This window comes from Ornithorhynchus anatinus, chromosome 1 (genome assembly GCF_004115215.2).
Source record: "Ornithorhynchus anatinus isolate Pmale09 chromosome 1, mOrnAna1.pri.v4, whole genome shotgun sequence".
NCBI lineage: Eukaryota > Metazoa > Chordata > Mammalia > Monotremata > Ornithorhynchidae > Ornithorhynchus > Ornithorhynchus anatinus.
Window position 1 is genome coordinate 83,615,226 of NC_041728.1, and position 20,307 is coordinate 83,635,532.

The 20,307-nt window shown below is 39.3% G+C and overlaps 1 protein-coding gene across 23 annotated transcripts in view; it reads left to right on the forward strand.

Annotated features, from left to right (window-relative positions):
* The window catches only part of RIMS1 (regulating synaptic membrane exocytosis 1), a 531,371-nt gene that overhangs the window by 86,751 nt on the left and 424,313 nt on the right, over positions 1-20,307 (forward strand). For 2 of the 23 annotated variants that reach the window (XM_029063785.2, XM_039912321.1), the window contains exon 1: positions 11,751-11,828. The exons of 20 other annotated variants lie outside the window; for them this stretch is intronic. In XM_029063785.2, coding sequence (XP_028919618.2) covers positions 11,764-11,828 — 65 coding nt within the window. In that variant the 5' untranslated portion in view covers positions 11,751-11,763. Of the gene's footprint in view, positions 1-11,747; positions 11,829-20,307 lie in introns of those variants that run through there. One more of the 23 variants, XM_029063984.1, reaches the window with a different exon arrangement.

Below are 20,307 nucleotides of genomic sequence, written 5' to 3' on the forward strand. Positions count from 1 at the left end.
TCTTCCCCTGAAGGTTTTATTATCATTACATTTAAACCCTAATACCGGTTGTCTGGTAGATTGTGCTGCTCTTGTTTGTCATCATCTTGCCAGGTGTGAAATTAGGATTTTTCAACATATTATCATTGTCCAGTGAAACCTCAGGTGATTGGTTCTATGGTCACGTGGTGGTGATCTGAAAATAGAATCATGAAAAGAAAGTTGTTTAAGGACATCCTAAAAAGCAGCATGGCTTAGTGGAAAGAGCACGGGTTTGGGAGTCAGAGGTCATGGGTTCTAATCCCTGTTCCGCGACTTATCAGTTGTGTGACCTTGGGCAAGTTACTTAACTTCTCTGTGCCTCAGTTATCTCATCCGTAAAATGGGGATTAAGATTGTGAGCCCCGATGGGACAGCCTGATTGCCTTGTACCTACCCTAGTGCTTAGAACAGTGCTTGGCACACAATAAGTGCTTAACAAATACCATCATTATTATTATTATTATTATTATTATTAAAATGAGCTCAGGGAGTTATTCCTTTAACCACTCTCTTCTAACGGTGGCTTTCAGGACTTCTTCCAGGAAAATTTAAGAAAATCAAGGTCTATACCATTTTGGCCGCCTTTATGTCTTATTTGGCCACCTTTGAGGTAGACAATGACTGGAAAGATTTGGAGGCAAACTGCTGAAGTGTGACTGATCTTCATGGAGCTAGTTTTTGAATCAAATAGCACTGAACTGTTACTGTGGGACTAAAAGCCTTTAGAGTAATAGTAATTCATTAGTTATGGCTAAGTGGATCATACACATACATATATATAGATATATCTATGAGGTTTATCTGAAAATACTCTGTACCAATTCCAGTTCTGCTTGGGCAAACCTGCCAGTAAGTGCCAGTCTAATGTCAATGATGATGGCACCATGCAGATAGCACTATGGAACTCTGTTCTAACCAGAACCATTCCGGGAGAGTGTGGGCTTTAAATTTGGGCCAGCCAGTCCAGGTTGCTACTTATGCTAGCCAAGCTGGTGGTGATGCTAGCTGGCAGTTTCTGGGAGGTGTAGCATTGGGAATTCTTGGAGACATAGCAAACATGCAGCTACACCTTGGAGAAGTACATCCTAACCCACTTCAGATCAGTCGGTGTGTCTGCTGCTAGGCAAAAGATCTCCATCACCAACTGATAAAGTGACTTCTTATCTCATGCAGCCTTATTCTTAGAACTAGAGCAAGATGCTGTACCAGATCCAGCAAAGAAGAGAGATTTTTGTCTCCATACCCTTTTCTCCCAACCAAGAGAACTCTAGGGGTTTGGCTCTGCCCAGAACTATCCTTGGTGGTGTGAAAGGCCAACTCATTTGCTTCTTGGGAAAGTGTGATGCTTCAGTATGACTTACGTTTGGATTGGTTAACTCTGTATAGACGGACCCAACTTATAATACTGTCATTTTGTCTTAAAAAATATTTCATTTGTTCTCCCGTCCCCTTTTACCCCTATATTCATGGCTAGAATGCTCTTAGATTAGTTACAGCCCCTTCTTTTGTATACTTGCCTCAAGCTTCTTTCCTCTTCAAACTTTCCCCAAGGTAAAGGACAGAAAAAGTGTAGAGCAAGAAAAGTAGCAGGCTCAGAACAAAGTCTAAAACACAGAGAAAAGGTCAAAGATATACCAAGGGTGACCGAGAAGAGTAGTTCGAGTGATAGGAATAGGACCAAGAGAACTAGGTTGTTGAAAACACAGCCAGCAAGATTTTTTAGAAGAAGGTAGTCATTACAGGTGTCAGAAGCCAAAATATCAAGGAGCAGTAGATGCTGATCAGTTATTTTATGACCAAAAGGCAAAATAGAAAAACAAGCATATCAGAAAGTGGAAAAATAATAAATTTGGAAATTGCCATGATTCAAGCATTCACATTTCTTCTAGACTGTAAGCTCCTGTGGCAAGAGAATGGCCATACAATCAACAATTGGGGTATTTAAGTGCTTTCTATATGCCAAGCACTGTACTAAGCACTAGAAGATAGCCTGGTCTCACATGAGTCTCACAGTAGGAGGGCAAACACGTATTGAATCCTCATTCTTCAGATGAGGTAACTGAGGCCCAGATAAATGACATGCTCAAGGTCACACAGCAGACAAATGGTGGAGCCAGCATTAGAACCCAGGGCCTTCTGATTCCCAGGCCTGTGCTATCTCTTCTTGCCCTCCTTATTCCCTGCGGAGTTCTGTCTTACATTACCCGCCTTGAAATATGCCCAATTCCAGCTCTTACCAGATGATCTTTTGACCTTGTGGTTGTCTTTCACAGACACCTTCCCCAACCCCCCTGGGATTTGGAAAACAAAGCCTAGTGCAGTGAGTTAACTCACACATTATTCTGGCTAGGCCCCTGAGACACTGATCTCCACCAAATAGATTGTTACATGGCACTTAATAAGACATTCATTTTCAGAACATTTCATAACAATGATCTCATTTGTCTTTACAGTAAATCACTCTAATAAAGTGGAGAAGGTGTTGTTTTCTTCATTTTCAGAGGAGAAACTGAGGGCCAGAGCCGATGACTTTTACAGGTCTCTGTAGATCTGAGTCAGAATTGAGATGACGTGCTTCTTGATTCCCAGCTAAGGTTGTTTTGGGGGGTTTGCAGCCCTAAATCCCAGCCAACATAACAGCTGGAGTTAGGCATCTCTGGGTCCTAAGTCCTCCAGCCCTTCCCTTCCTGGAACATGGAAGGTTGGGGATCCTTGTCTAGCAATCTCCAAATACATATAGCCACATTGCTGTCACCCCTGCCAGTCTTAAAGCAAGATGTCTGCCCAAGTCAAGGAGATCATTTGGGGACTTAATTATGATCCCCATCTTGGGGCTGGCTTTGAGAAACTTTTGGAGAAAGCCATCCTTCCCTTCCCTTGGCTAAACAAGTCCACATGTCCACCTTGCACCCACAGCCTCTCCTCAAGCCCTACTGCAAGTTGACACCAATATCTGAGATTTCAATAACTTTTAATATAGTCATTTTAAAAATGGTATTTACAAAGCACTCACTATGTGCCGGGCACTGTACTATGGTGAGGTAGATCAATCAATTGTGTTTTTTGAGGGTTTACTGTATGCAGGTCACTGTACTAAGCACTTGGGAGAGTATTAATTATAACTGTGGTATTTATAAAGTGCTTGCTATGTGCCAGACATTGTACTAAGCACTGGGGTGGGTACAAGCAAATCAAATTGCAGACAGTGCCTGTCCCACATGGGCTCCGAGTCTTAATTCCCCTTTTACAAATTAGGTAACTGAGGCAAAGAGAAGTTAATTGACTTGCCCAAGATCACACAGCAGATAGGTAATGGAGCAGGGTAAGTACCCAGGCCTTCTTGATTCCCAGGCCCATGCTCTATCCACTAAGTCACACTAGAGTACAGTATAACAGAGTTGGTAAACACATTCCATGCTCACAATGAGTTTACAGTCAAGATATAAGTAATCAGTCCATGTTCCATATGGGGCTTACAGTCTTAATTCTCACTTTACAAAGTGAAATACCTTGCCAAAGGTCACATAGCAGACAAGTGACAGAGTCAGGATTAGAACCCAGCTCCTTTAAGTCCCTGTACTATGCTCTTTCAAACTAGGCCACACTGCTTCTCAGTTAAGTGCATTAATCAAGTAACAGATATAAAGAACTCCAATCACCCTGCTTTTCCCTAGTCTAATACATTTCACCACAAGACCCTTTCTACTTTCCTGTAGGCATCCCTGGGCTCATGTTTCTCTGATCCTTCCCCCTCCTTTCTTGGGTTATACTAATCTCACCCTCTCCAAGTCCTTTGGGTGCCAGAGAAGATTTGTGCCATTTCTTTCCATTAAGGGAGCTTCATTCTTTCGGAGTCCTAAGCTCTGGAACCCTAAACATTCTGCGTATCCTAACCCCTCAGTATCACATTTCTGATTCCTGCCTGTGCCGGGTGTCCTTCCAGCATCACAGTCCTGAGTCTTCCCCATGTTCTGCCCTCCAGCATCGCAGCACAAACTTTTTTCACTAAAATGTCTAGTGGCGAGTGGCTAAAATTTCCTAGTGGTCCCACAATGGATTTGCATATTTTGAGCTACATCATGTTAATTAAGCAAAATACTTTGAGATAACCCGGGAAACTAGAGGTTTATAGTGACTCCTGATAAGCTGTCTTCATAGTTGAAATTAGGAGGTCGCCTGATCTTCCAGCAAGGGAGTAGCACTGGGGAAGAGTAAGGTGGGAATTTTCTTGAAACTTCAGACAAGGTTGACTGTGGCCTCGTGAGTTAGGGGGTATGAATTGTCCACTGGGTCACTGGACTTGGGGGAGAGCTCCAGATTTGTGCACCTCCTCTACCCACCCGACAAAAAATAAATCTGGGTTTGAGTTTTCCCTTTTCTGAACAGGCCAATGGGACCTGCTCTGACTATAGATTGGGCAGTGTGGTCAGTCAGTCAGTTGATTGTATTTATTGAGCACTTAGTGTGTGTGGGATACTGTACCAAATGCTTGAGAAAGTTCAATATTACAATATAACAGACACATTCCCTGCTCACAATGAGCTTACAGTCTAGAGGACAGGGAGTGCTATGAGGCGGGAAGCACTATGGCCACTCCCTGGCCCAGAGCGGAGAGATGAACTATTCCTGTCCGAGCTGACCCTGACGAGGACCAGCCCCAAAGCTCTGACACCCACCCCAGTGTCCGCACCAGACCTACATCCATGTCACCATCATGGCTGCACAGACCTGTGTGAGAGGCAAGTGCTAGGCCTGTCAGATTGTCATGGGATTGACAGATGGCAATCATAGGGGAGGCGGTGCCATGTTGGCCACATAGTTCAACCCCTTCTACTTGGGATTTTGTAGATTTCCCAAACACAGTGGTAATCCCAATAAATGCCTCTTATGCAAATCACACCTCTGTAGCAGCCCCTTCCCAGTTTCTGAAGAAGGCCCTTCTTCTTTCTTCTTCTCTCTGATTGGCTCGATTCCCAGTTAGAACCGTAATTTATTTTAATTTCCATCTCCCACTGTAGTCCAAGCTCCCTGTGGGCAGAAAACATGTCTACTTACTCTGTTACATTTTACTTTCCCAAGTGTTTAGAACAGTGCTCTGTACTTAGTAAGCGTTCAATAAGTATGGTTGATTGAATAATATATAGGGTGTCAGAAGCTGTTTATTTGAACTTCCCTCAAAGATAGACAATTAGGAGTCCATCTCATGGGATCCTCTTTTCTTTTCTGAGTATGGGGAGCCATTTGAATTGACCACCATAGCCATTAGTCTGGTTTTCAGTTTCTCTGATTCTTCTCTGTTACAGATATGGCACTTGTCACCTTTGTGTATGGTAGCTCTATTTTAAGAGTCCTGCCTTCTTCTTCCCAGCTCCTCCCTCCAAGTTCCATGGCTTGGAAGGAGTGCACATATTCAAGGGGACTTTGTTGAGGAGCTCAACAGCTCTGGAGCAAGTGGGGGAATTGTGGTTCCCACCACAGAGGCACTCTAGGTTTGGATGGAGTTCAGCGAAATGTGTATCGTGTGATTTTGTTACATAGTGTGTCCAATGTAATGTCAGGTATATCTGGATATCCTTTATCTGTGGCTGTCACTGGCCACCACAGCCCAATCTCTTCTAAACCTTGCTGTATTCTTTTGCCATATGTACATGTGTCCTATGTCAATGAGTCAAATGTTTTTGTTTGTTTTGAAATCTGCCTCTCCACAGTCTTCTCACTTAATTGCTGTTTTTCAAAAATCCCCTGAAATGTTGATGTATTTGGTTTGTGACCTCACCATCTGCTAATATACTCAATTTTATCCTTTAAGAATAAATAATTTCTTTGGAGGGTTTGCTTCTTTTCCTGCATGCAAGTTACCTAAAATGAAATAGTTCTTATTGAGGATTGAAATTAATCTCAATTTAAGTTTTAAAACAGATGCTTGAGTTCAAAATGTTCCCCAAAGCCTTAATTGATTTTTGACCTGTTCCAAAGCTCAGATTTTAAAATACAAACTATTGAACGAAACACATTCACAAGAGAAAGCTAATCAGCTTTATAGGATGGATGATGACTAAGTGCTCAATAAATTACCATGATTGATTGATTCATCCAGGAAAATCCCAAATTGATGGAATTCCTGGCTGCCCCACCCAGTTGCTAATGACTCTCAGCAAAATCCCAGCTGGGAACTGTGTGACATGTAACCTGTCCCCTGCCCTGTGCTCTAAATCTGGTGTCATAGTTATTGAGAGACCATCAGGTCCAATTTTTGGTTCTAGGATAGGCTCTTTCTGGTTCAGAAGGGTAACCCAGTAGTTACTCACTCCTGACAGGGCAGGATTTGGAATGGATGGAAGGCTATATGTGGGTCTCTAAAATGGACATGTAGTCTTACTTTACAAGCCTGCTTGGACCAGATTTCCTCTCCCCGACGTGATTCAACCATAGTTATAGGACCATAAGGGGGCCTTGAGCCTTCTACACCTATTCCATCCTGAGCCCAGCCCTTGATAGATGGAAGCATATCTTTGTTGGGGTGCTTGGAAATACAGCCCAAACCAAGTCGTGGTTTTGTGAGCTTGTAGGCAGAAAGATGTTAGGATCGTCACCAGTTCATGTTTGGAAATAGTAATTTTTGAAAAAAGAAAAAAGGCACAGTTAGATTCCAAGATGTCCTGGTTCCTATGTGGATTAATATCTATAAATATGAATACACATATAAAGAGTTTGTAGCAGCAACTACCATTTGGAGATAGTCTTTTAGTGTTTTTCCCAATCCTCAAGAACCTCCTGTGGTTGCCCAGCTACACCATCAACTTTAAAGCACTTAATGACTTTGTCCCCTCCTGTTTTACCTGCCTGATTTCCTACTATAATCCATTCTACACACTTTGCTCCTCTAATGCCAGTTTGCTTACTTACTGTGCCTCGGTCTCATCTATCTCGCCACTGACCTCTCACCCACATACTGCCTCTAGTCTGGAACGCCCTCCCTCTTCAAATATGACAGACGATCACTCTCCCCTCCTTCAAAGTCTTATTAAAAACACATCTACTCCAAAAGGCCAACGCCAACTAGATCCTTATTGCCTCTTCTCCCACTCCCTTCTATGTTGCCCTTTTACTTGGATTTGCACCCTTTATTCAGTCCTTCCTTATTCCCACCGAGTTTATGTACATATCCATAATTTATTTATTTATATTAATATCTGTCTCCTCCTCTAGGCTGTAAGCTAACTGTAGGCAAAGAATGTGTCTACCAACTCCATTATTTTGTACTCTCCCACGCACTAGTACAGTGCACTGCCTACAGTAAGCACTCAATAAATATGATTAATTGACCGATCAATTGATTTCTCATAAATGCTCAGATTTTCTGACACCCTTGGCCCAAAAAACCCAACCCCAAATTTCTTTGCTATATGAATAATAAGGTTTTTAACAAAACCTTTAAGTTCTGCATATAAAATATTATCCATGACTTCAGTTAAGGCAGCTTCCAAAAAAGGACCTATAAGGATCTTTAAAATGAAGGATCATACAAAAATGAGCATTTTCTTTTTAGGTTTGTGAGCCCCTAAAGGAATAGGGGATAATGTCTAATTTCCACTGTTATTTGTATTTGTTAAGCGCTTACTATGTGCCGAGCACTGTTCTAAGCGCTGGGGTAGATACAGGGGAACCAGGATGTCCCACGTGGGGCTCACAGTCTTAATCCCCATTTTCCAGATGAGGTAACTGAGGTAACTGAGGCACAGAGAAGTTAAGTGACTTGCCCACAGTCACACAGCTAAGTGGCAGAGGTGAGATTCGAACCCATGACCTCTGACTCCAAAGCCCTTGCTCTTTCCACTGAGCCACGCTGCTTCACTGGTATATTCTTTCCCAGCACATAGTATTGTGAGTAATAATTACTCTTTTACTCTTTCAGCCCACTTTATCACTATGACCACTATTACTATTAATAGAAATATAGTGCGTAATCCGATGACAAGCTAGAAAAGAGAAAGACATTTAGTAAACTCACTTTTATGGAGGACTTTAATGTTTAATTATTCTAATCCTAAGTATGAGGAAATACTTCTAAAAACTCTTTTGAAAAAGGAAATTCTTCAATTGGAAATGAAATGATCCTCATCTGGAGTCATTAGGGATTGCTAGTCTAGCCAGCTGCTCAAGTATATACATGCTAGAAAGAGAAATAGTTGAATGGGCAGTTGGCCGTCTTCGCTGCCATTGATTACAGGCATTCATAAAAACAGCAGCACTGAGAGGTTGAGTTAGGAGCAGTTCCTGGAAAGCGACTTCAGTTATAAAATCGTGAGGTAATTTCTGTTCACCGACTGGAAGCTGAATATAATGAGAAGTCTGATAAATCAGAGGGTAATTAAAAGATTGCTAAATATAAGAAGCAATATAATCCTTTTCTTTGCATCATAATTCTAGTAGGTAATATTTGGTGTAGCAGTTCAGTAAACCAAATTAAAGTTGGTTTTTTTTTTAGACTTATCATTACAGTAAATTTAATGTATGGTAGATAAATATGAATTAGTTAAATTACCCAGATTCCCTAGGCATTAAAACCTTCAAAGATTTAAACCCAAATAACTGACATAACGCCTAAAGTGTAATTCAAGGAAATATTTGTTCAAGGTAAAGAATACTCCTCAGACCATGTAGTGTGATTTGCATTTGTTACTCTCTTGGAGTGTGCAGTGTAGTGTTTCCTCTGCTTTTTTTCATCTTGATGTTCTGAAGAAAGATCTGTTAAAAGGATACCACATTAGAAAATCTAGAAAAGTGTTTTGATATCTGAAAAATGTCAAACGTCAACCAAAACCAGAAGCACATTAAACTTCATAATTATACACTGACACCTTTATCCCACAAAATTCCTAATTTCCATGTTTAAATCAATAAATTATCAGTATTTAAAATGCATGATTTGGTCTGATAGTATTGTAATTCATTTTAATCAATTGTATTTATTGAGTGCTTACTGTGTGCAGAGCACACAGGAGAGTACAATGTAATAAAGGTTGTAGACTTTAAAATTATATATTTTTGGTGTGTTCTTTTTACCCAAGGATTTATAATTAAGAAAGCTAATACAGCACAGAACCAGTATCTATAAATTAAACAAAACACAGGTGCCTTAGAAGGGCAGGGGAACTAATATTTAAGTACATTAAAACCTCACACTTAATATTAAGCCCCACTAGACATAAATGACTCATCTCTTTGTTCATTAGAAGTGTACAGTTGCTAACTAAAATAAGTACATTAAGTACATTAAAATCTCACACTTAACATTAGACCACACTGGAACCCAAGTTTTTCAGGAAAATCATTTAAGAATTATCCTTGAATCTAACCCCACAAAGTTATATAGAGGGAACCCAGCTTCCAGAGACCAATAATAATAGCCATTGAAGGTAGAACTTAATATATATGGTAACTGTGTCTGTGTGTTTGTGTGTGTGTGTGTGTGTGTGTGTAATATGGTTAGCAAATATATACTTCTGATTAGCAAAGGAAGAGATGGCTCATCAAATGACTGAATGATTTGTTTCACTTCTACCCAACCTTGCTGATTTGTTAGTTATCACTCACTATTAAGAGTGATACATTTTTTAAACATCAAATTATGTGACAGATGTCTTTTGGGTAACAATTTCACCCAAATCTGACTTTAAAGTAAATACTAGGAACTAAGAAGCACATGATTTCCCAAAGGCAAAGTCCTCCAGTATATTAACTCAATGGTATTTTAGGCTTCTTCACAAAGAAATGCAGGCACATCAAAATTGAAGCAATTATTTTCCCAGAAAGATGAGAATCTGAGATTTTTTTGTGCAATGAAATTCATCTCATGGGGCATTATACTTCCCTTCCCCCTAACAACTCCCACTCCCCAACGCCCCAAGTGCCAGGCAGTTTGGACTGTTAAATCTCGTGTTCCTGCCTAAATGTCTATACGTTAATACCCATGTCTCATGCATATAAGAGAACAAAAGTGTTTATAGCTTTTAGTATTTCCTTTGGATGTCTGATTCCTCACAGTCTGTTGATATCAGATATAATTGGTGAGAAAATGGTCATTTGGCTTCAGTTCCTGTTATAATGTTTTTATAAGTTTGAATCTTTAGAGGTTCAAAAAGAGTGTAATGGAACTTTGGGTGGGGCACATTTGCTTTTCAGGAAGGATATTTCTTGACTTTTAAGATTCATCCTCTTTCCATCGGGTGGAAGTGGGATACGTGTGAATGTGTGTGGGTATGAGTGTTCCCATATGTCCTTATGCAGATATTTCTTTCTAGAATAGAAGAGGTTAACTGCAGTTTATCCTCTCTGAACTCCTCCTTTGGAGGCTATTATTATTAGTCTTTCTAAACTGGGTTCCCCCAACAACTTTGTGGAGTTAGATCAGGGTTAATCCTTAGCTGACTTTCCTGAAACACTTGGTAGATTCATTTAGAACCTGACAAGGCCTTGGGGACCAGGCCTTGAGTTGAGTGAGTGGAATCCCGAGATGAAGAATCTCAGCTCTATGGCCACATCTGCACTTTGCAAATTAGTAAGTTGCAGTTGAGTTTTCGCAACAAGATTTTTCATGAACACAGTAAAAATGAAGTAATTTCAGTTTTTCAGGTGGTTTGGAAACATGTGGGAAAATACAGAACTTCTTGGACAGTTACAGAAGAGTATGTCTTTTGGAGTCAGTATGGAATTCTACCTCCAACTCTTTTTACATGAGGATCTGACTGTCCCTAACTGGGACAAGGTGCTTGTGTGAACTCTCTTTGGATTTTGTTATTCCACTGTATTTGGAAAGAAAAATCTTGTGATGAGTGGAATTAGGGAACAAGATTACTAAATTGTTTTTAGCACTGAGCTTAATTTCCCTCATTAAGTATATTGAAGCATTAAATACATTTTGAATGGTAAACTTGCCCACCTCCCTTATCCTGAATTAATATTAATGGACTTTCAGTGATGGAAAAATTAGGAAGCCCTCTGCTCTTTCAATCCATCAATCAGTCAGTCAATGGATCAGTGGTATTTATTGAGCACTTACTGTGTGCAGTGCACTGTACTGAGCACTTGTGAGAGTACACTACAACTGCGTTTAGACATGCTCCCTGCCTGCAAGAAGTTTACAGTCTGGAGGACCTCATACAGAAGGTCCTAGCATTTGTATTGGAGGGGAGTGACTCAGATCTCTTGATAAAATAGATTTTATTAAGGCTGGCCTTCCTAACTGGGAAACAGATCAAAGCCACAGTCACTTTAACAGGTCCTGTTTTTAAGATTGAATCTTTCTTCTTATACTGGCTTTATGTTTCAGTAGCATTTGACCTCAGAGAAGCTGCCTAGAGATTTTGACTTTTAAATCAATCAATAAATTAATCCTATTTCTTACACACTTACATATTTCTGACCACTCTTTCTAAGAGTTGGTAGACATATTCCCTGTCCACAACAGGCTTTCCATTGGCTTTCCATCTCAAATTGGCTTCTCTCAATAGCTGGTTCTTGCTCAGATAATGAAAGAGTTGGGTCAGTAAACTAGTTGACCTGAGGATCACTCCAAGCATTTGGGTTTGTAATTCATGGGATCACAAATTTTCTTTTAGATTTCCAGTAGTCAGTTTGTTAGACTTATCAGCTGATCAAATTTCTAGGCGTGTTCCCCATTTTTATCATTAATAGTGCATTGTGCTGTCTATCATGCGCCCCAGGTGTGTTGTCAGGGACATGGCGAAGCCCGCTGCCTGCAAAATACCAAGAAATGCTGAAAACCAGTCCCACCTTCCTCCAACGTGAGTACGGCATTGGCTTTATTGACTGAAAATGTTCTCCTTTAATTAAATCCCTGGTTATGTTTTGGTATGTTTAACTTAAAGAGTAGTTTTTATCGATTCACTGAGTGCTTGAGAAACAGAAATCAAAAAGATTAAACTGGCCATAAGTAATTAAAAAGGAAAAAAAAGAAACGATACGTTCTTTGCATTCTGCCTAGACTAATGATAAGTTGCTTTGACGGAGTAAAGCAAAGTGAACAACCACTTGAAAACAGAATGAGACTCATTTATTGGAAGTTGGGAAAATAGTAGAGCAAATGTTCAGGGAAACAGGTGTCCTAGAGGATAAAACATGGACCTGGCAGTCAGACCACCTGGATTCTAATCCTGACTCGATCACTTTTCTACTCTGTGACTTTGGGCAAGTCACTACATTTCTCTATGCCTCAGTTACCTCACCTGTAAAATGGGATTTAAGACTGTGAGCCCTTGTAGTGTCAGGGACTAGGTCCAACATGATTAACACTCAGTACAGTGCTTGATGTATAATAATATTTAAGAAATACCTCAGTTATTTCTTAGATTGTGGGATAGGTATGATTTCTAATTACAATCTGTTTTTCACTTCCAGTGCTCTGCGCACAGTAAGCACTTAATAAATGCTATTACTACTATGTGTCAAGCTTCTGTCATATTCTCACAAACTCAGTAAAATGTTTAGAACTCAGTATGCCCTAAATAAATACTATTGAGTTATTGATTTTTCTGATGCAGATACAGTTGAGCCGTGAAATGGCCAAAAGGCACAGAAGAGTGGGTAAAATAGAGAAAATAACAGGTTTCAACTTTGCAGGTCAGATCTGCTAAACTGTCACATTGATGCCCTCTCTAAAATAGCCATTTGGGAATATCCTGAGCCATCCTGGAAAATTGAGGGATGTCTATATGCTCAGCTACATCATTTTGACAGCAGAATTAGACTTTACTGCATGCAAAATTGGGTGTTGAGAATTTAGTGTCAGTTATTAATCATGGTTATAGGAAGAAGAGAAGCAGCTCAGGTTATATGTAACTCTACCTCTCCAAATAATCTAGATTAGGAGTGGGCAACCTTCAGGAAGTGAAGAGCTGCAAACCAAAAGCACAGTTTGGCAGAGAGTTGCAGATTGAAATGACTAGTGGATATTATAGGACAGGGGTCCAGAAGGATGATGGCCAAGAGGAAGGGTAAGCCTTGGCAATGAGTGAGACAACCAAGGCTAGGGGTGGGATTGGGAACCATAGCCCTGCATGTGGCTTGGGCCTGTGTGGGCACGGAAGCTGCCATCAAAAGGATTTAGTCAGTGCCACCCTGCAGTCCACCATTGTGCAAAAACAAATAATCCACCACATAGCATGGGAGGGAGAGCCCAGTGAGACTCAGAAGGCATAGCTTTGCCTCTCCTGATCAACTAATTGATATACAGAGTGAAGAGGTTTTAGGGAAATAGAGCAAAATGTATAAATTAGGTAGGTACTGTTCATGTTGGGGAATTTTTAAATTAAAAAAATTTGCTAGTAAATAGTTTCAAGAAATAGGTTTCAACAGTGCTATCAGCTTCAGTTTAGCCACTGAAACCAAGTGTTTTAGTAAAAGATCACTGAACAGTAATAGGTCACTGACTAGATAAATGCATCATGGCAGTCTTCATTAGAAACTGAGGAAGAAGTTGCACCCTCAGTTTTTATGAATGAGATTTTCTTGTTACTCTAACAGCCTCCAGTTTTTCAAAGGAGGATAATTTCAAATTACTATAATTTCATATGATGGAAAAACTAAGCATTTAAATCTTTCTATATTATAACCTAATTCCACCATAAACATTGCATTCAAATGACTTTATTGGGTAAGACTGATGGACCAACCAGACCAATCTTCTCCCACCAAAGCTTGTCTTCCACTTTTCTGCCGGCTTATTCATTTCCATCAAGTCACCAACAGTTGTTTTCTAGCTGCATGGCCTTTCCACCACCCAAAAGAGTATCTACAGACTTGAATATGTCATTGCACATTTCCTCTCTCAGGATCAGAATCTCCAAAATCTTACTCAGCCACTGAGAATATATACTCAACGATGGTTTATCAAATAGGTGAGATCACAGTGATATTTGCTGCTGTTGAGATCTAAGAGATATTCTGTTCTGTCACCACTGACTGCACATGTTGTTCCTACTAGTTTTCTTCGAAGCACATGGCCTAGTTGATAGAGCACAGGCCTGGAAGTCAGAAAGACCTGGGTTCTAATCCGGCATTACTACTTGTCTGCTGTGTGACCTTGAACAAATCACTTAACTTCTCTGTGCCTCAGTGCACTCATCTGTAATGTTGGGACCAAGACTGTGAGCCCTCTGTGAAACAGGAACTGTCTCCAACCTGATTATCATATATCTCCTCCAGCTCTTAGAACAGAGCCTGACATAGTAAGCGCTTAACAAATACCACTATTATTATTATTGTTATTATTATTATCATTATTTTCTTGCAAAGCATGCTGTTGATCTCAGGGGCTCTAATAACAATATACAGATACATTTCCTGCCCACAATGAGCTTACAGTCTAGAGAAGGAGACAGGCATTAATATAAATAAATAAATTGAAGATGTGTATATAAGTGCTGTAGGGCTGGGAGAGGGAATGATGAAAATGGATGAATCAGGGCTACACAGAAGAAAGTGGCAGAAGATGAGAAGAAGGCTTAGTCAGGAAAGGCCTCTTGGAAGAGATAAGGCATATCACATCTACACAAATGCCTGTAATTGATGCTACCTGTGATATTACTGACTTATCTGTTGGACCTTCCTTTCTGTCTTATAATCAGGACAACATATTTTGAAACAAATTGCTTTCTGATACTGCTTAACTTGAAATATCCTTTGGTGGACTTCACCTTTATTTTGAGGCTCTACAAAATAAGGACTCTCATAGAATCATATCTTTTTTGAGATCACTCCTTGACAGAAAAGTTCCAAAGAAATAAATAAATTCAAACCTGGTTCTGACTTGGATCTCAGAGAACCAACTACCACTTCCATTTTCTTAAAGCCCTAAATTATAGTTCTCTTTCTTTCTTTATTAATACAGGATCTAGACCACAAATTATTTTATCATCTCCGGTTCTTTGGCAATATTGGACAAAAGGGACAAACTAAGTGGGATTTTTTTGGTGGGTTTCCTCTTTGAAGGGAGAATGTTCTCAAGAACAGAGAGTTATGTGAAGTCAATGAACCCTATATTCAATACACGATCATTTTCCCAGAAGTCACTTCCTGGAACTGCCAGATGAAGGAATTTCTGTTGGATGGCTTGGTCAGTATTCCTAAGAGAAATGGGACTTTTGGTTGATTTTTCTGATATTAATGCTTTATAAATTAATCTAGAGTTCATTTCACTTGAGGAAAAGAGTAGCACCTCTTTTTTGTCCTCACCCAAGAGTTCAGTGTACAGTATTCTAAACATGGAAGAATATGGGTAGTGGATAGAGCGTAGACCTGGGAGTCAGAAAGTCATGGGTTCTAATCCCAGCTCTGCCACTTGTCTGCTGTGTGACCTTGTGCAAGTCACTGTGCTTCTTTGTTCATCAGTTATCTCCTCTGTAAAATGTGGACTGAGAATGTGAGTCCCTTGTGGGACAGGGAGTGTGTCCAACTTGATTTGCTTGTATCTACCCCAGCATTAGTACAGTGCCTGGTACATAGTAAGTGCTTAACAAATACCGCCATTATTATTATTAGAAGATGCTCAGTAAATACTATTTGTTTATTATTTATCCTAAAAAAACTGTGTCCCTCACTAGATCTAGGTTTCTCTACAAGAATCTTTCAGCAATATTTATTGATTATCTGCAGTGTGATACTTATTTTTCCTTGGGATATTCTGATGGTAGAAACAATTGCCAGAAGAAATTTGAAATTAAGGTAAAAGTGTGATAATTATCAGGTGAGCTAATTCAAATTGGTCCTGTTAAGTGAAGTAAACAAGTATGTGATGTGAAGGCAGAAAGCTGAGTGTGGGAGCAGAAGGATGTTTGGGTAATATGGTCTTAACATTAAGGATGAGAGATATAAAAGAAGGAAGGTAAGGTAATAAAAGAGGAAAATGAAGAATGATTGGGTCTCTAATGGAGGGAGGAGAAGAAGAACATTTTAATTGCCCAAGGATATTTGCAGTGGAGGAGGGAAAGAGGAGGCAAACTTTACAGGAAAAAAGCAGAATTTGATAGAGCTTACATTCCATAAGATGGAACGGAAAATGATCATCCACGGTGGACTTGGCAGAAGTGATTTGGGCCTGTAGGATTCTTAATTAAAAGATGAACTAAACTTATATCTTGCTGATGCTTCATTTTGTCAGATAATTTTTGCAAGTTGCAAGTCTATGTATTTGACTCCTCCTAATGAAGTAAAGTCATCAAAACAACACAAACTGAAAATACTAGGAGGATGTTTAAGCAAATACCTTTTGGATATGCCTTTTGTATTTTCCATTTTTTTCCTTTCTCATTTTAGCACTTGTATTTGCAAGCATCATTCTGGGTTGGTGCAAAAAAGTGACTACGAATGGGTTAAGTAAACCTCTTGTTGGCAGGGATTATGTCTACTAACTCTGTTGCATTGTCTTCTCCCAAGTGCTTAGCTCAGTCCTCTGCACACATTAAGCACTCAGTAAAATCATTGATTGATTAATTCATTTACTATTTTGACAACAAAACAGGGGAAGCCTTTTTGTGTTCACAATGTGGACTGTGGAATTCAATTGGCTTTTGTAGTCACACACACACACACCCACACCCACACACACACACACACACACACACTCATACGTGAATTACACTGTAGTGTCTTGTTGGAGTATAAAGGGAAATGCATATCTATCTAGATATGTATCTATATATCTCTATATATGTGTATTTTTTATTTGCATGAATATATATGCACATATAATATATTTAGGCATATTCTTAAAAGCATTACAAACCTCTTCTCTAGCTAGTTAATTATGTTTAAGAAGTCGTCATTTGGGTAATTTCTTGGCTTTTGCATTGAAGAAAGTATCACTGACATTATCATAGCAGTGGCAGCACCATTTATTGAGAGATTACAGGTGCAGATTACTGTACTGTGTAGCTAGGAACATGCATTAGAACTAAAAGATGCATTCCTTTTCCTTGAAGAACCTTCAGTTTAATGGGGAAGACCAATAATGTTACTTTTCATGTTAAGTAAGTTTACCTACAAATTCATAGATATGAATCTTTAGAGCATTACTATGATTATATGAAAAAATAACCCGATTATCTATGAGTTTGGGGAAAAAATAATTTTTGTGTTTTGAAAAATTCAAAGATTTTATTTTTCTGGACTTGACGTTCTTCAGGATGACTTCTAATTATATATTTTGTTTGCCACTTCCTCACTTGGGACTTGTTGAATGAGGAAAGTCTTTTCAGGGTCACAGCACTTTGCAGTCATTTCTGCCAAAGTTCATGTTTTCTGTATGTGTTTTGGCTAGAACACTGTTAGCCCTCCCTTCCCATATTTGGCCTCCCTTCTGCAGCACCATACACTTAATTCTTTTTCCTTTAAGCACTTTGATAGTCACTCCTACTCCAGCCCCATGGTACTTATGGATGCATTCATCTGTAACTTATTTTAATGCCTGTAATGCCTTTATAGTATGTAAGTCCCCTTTGGGCACGGGTCATGTATATCTATCCCATTGTGCTGTACTTTCCCAAATGCTTGGTACAGTACTCTGCACACAAAAAATACTTAACAAATACCATCAGTTGATGATTGATTAATAGGGGATATTTGTTTGACAACACAAGCCTCTTTGAATGTCGTGTGCTGTGGTGTTGAAAGAAATAGTTTGTGTGAGCCCATTATTGGGCAGGGATTGTCTATCTGTTGCCGAATTGTACATTCCAAGTGCTTAGTACAGTGCTCTGCACCTAGTAAGCCCTCAATAAATACTGTCGAATGAATGAACAGGCTTTTGCAGAATGCAACCCTTGAATTAATAGTAATAATAATGATGATGGCATTTGTTAAGTGCTTACTATGTGCTAAGCACTGCTGGAAGCGCTGGGGCAGGGTGTGGTAAAAAAAAGAACAGGTTGCACTTCTTTCATGTCTATTTTTCTTCATTGCTTTCTTATTCAGTCCCTACATCAAATTTCAGTATTTCCTTTAAAATAATTGTTGGCCATTCAGAATAGTGATACAATCTCACATCTTTAACTGAGTGATCTTCTAGTGAGAATTTTCAAGTATCCGATTCTACCTATAGTCAGAGACCAAAATATGGATGTTACATTCGTAGCCACATTGGTACATGGCTGCATTCTTCTGTATTGAACTCAAGACCGAGACTGATAGAAATGCTGCTCTCTGAAAGTCTTTCAGTTTGCAGTAAGAAGAGCTTGATATTCAGCAGTAACATTCTTCATTCTGCCGTAGTAATGACGTAATAGTATATAAAGGGCAGAATGCAAAGATGTGTAAATTTATTCAATTGAAAAAATTCAGCAAATTTTATAAAGTACAAGAATGAGAATCAAATAAATGTTTAGCTTCATTAATATATATATATAATAAAAATGATAAGCCATTAAAAACTGTGTTCTCAGTCAGAAGTATGATTTTGAAAAACAGATTTTCTTCTGATAAAACCTGCAAAAGATGTTGTGGACAATAGCCATGAGCTATACAAGCTAGCTGTATTTTTAATTGTGGGGTGGAATTTACTAATCTGCCTTTATAGCTTGTTCTGTAATGCTGAATACGTTGAATTTCTTCTCCATTGCTAAGTAAAATAGATATGGCTTGGCAAGTATATAAAAGGTTAAAAAGCTTAAAAATCAAATTGCATCCTTTAAAATTAGTGATAGTGGAACCTCATAAAATTTAAAGTTAAAGCAAAATTTGCTGAAAAGAGAGTGTGAGTAAAAGATGAAAACATGATTGAATCTTGTGGGGTCTTTATTCTCAGATAAACTCAATAAAAATATGGTGGATTCTTTGAGGTTGTTGGATTTTAAGCCAGTCCAGATCAGATTAAAGAAAGAGAAATATTTTTCAGACCAAAGGAAGAGTCCACTACCAGCTTTCTCTTCTTTGGAATGCAATAATTATTAAGTATTCATCACTGAAATAGTCTCAATTTTACCAGTTTTGCAATTAATCAAGCAATCAATCATATTTGTAGCAGAGAAATTCATTTTTAATATTAAATATTCATGGTGACTGAGAGGACTTTCACTTGCTTCTTGTAAGATTGCTGGATTCAGGGGAATGTTCAACCAATTATTGGGTTTGTCCTATGTTTATGCTGTACTTGACTCCACCAGATGATATAAAAACAAGGCAGATTAAAACCTGACAAGTTTTGGCCTAGTCAGATGATAATTATGATGATGATATTTAAGTGCTTTCTGTACTCCAAACACTCTACTAAGCACTGGGATAGGTATCAAATAATCAGGTCAGACGCAATTCCCTACAGTCCCTAGAAGCAGTGTGGCCTAGTGGAAAGAGCTTGGCCTGGAGTAAGAGAACCTGGGTTCTAATCCCAGCTCTTCCACTTCTCTGCTGTGTGACCTTGAGCAAGTCACTTAACTTCTCTGTGCTTCAGTTCCCTCATCTGCAAAATGGGCATTGAATACCTGTTCTCCCTTCTACTTAAATTGTGAGCCCCAAGTGGGACCTGATTATCTTGTTTCCACCCCATTTCTTAGTACAGTGCTTGGCATATCAATAAATCAATGAGTAGTATTTATTGAGTGCTTACTATGTGCAGAGAACTAAGTTCTTGGGAGAGTACAGTGCAACAGAATTGCAGATACGTTCCCTACTCATAAAGAGCTTAAAGTCTAGAGGGAGAGACAGACATTAATGTGAATAAGTAATTCATAATATATCATTTAAAGATATCTATATAAGTGTTGTGGGGTTGAGGATGGGGGCACATATCAAATGTGAATATTGTGTATAGTAAGCCCATAAAGAGACTCATAGGGAGAACAGTTATTTAATCCCCATTTTACATATGAAGTCATTTAGAGAAGCAGCATGGCTCAGTGGCAAGAGCCCAGGCTTGGGAGTCAGAGGTCATGGGTTCGAATCCCGGCTCTGCCACTTGTTAGCTGTGTGATTGTGGGAAAGTCACTTCACTTCTCTGTGCCTCAGTTACCTCATCTGTAAAATGGAGGTTAAGACTTTGAGCCTCACGTGGGACAACCTGATTACCCTGTATCTACCCTGTATCTACTTAGAACAGTGCTCTACACATAGTAAGCGCTTAACAAATGCCAACTTACAGCTTGGCTCAGTGGAAAGAGCCCGGGCTTTGGAGTGAGAGGTCATGGGCTTGAATCCCGGCTTGGCCACTTGTCAGCTCTGTGACTTTGGGCAAGTCACTTAACTTCTCGGTGCCTCAGTTACCTCATCTGTAAAGTG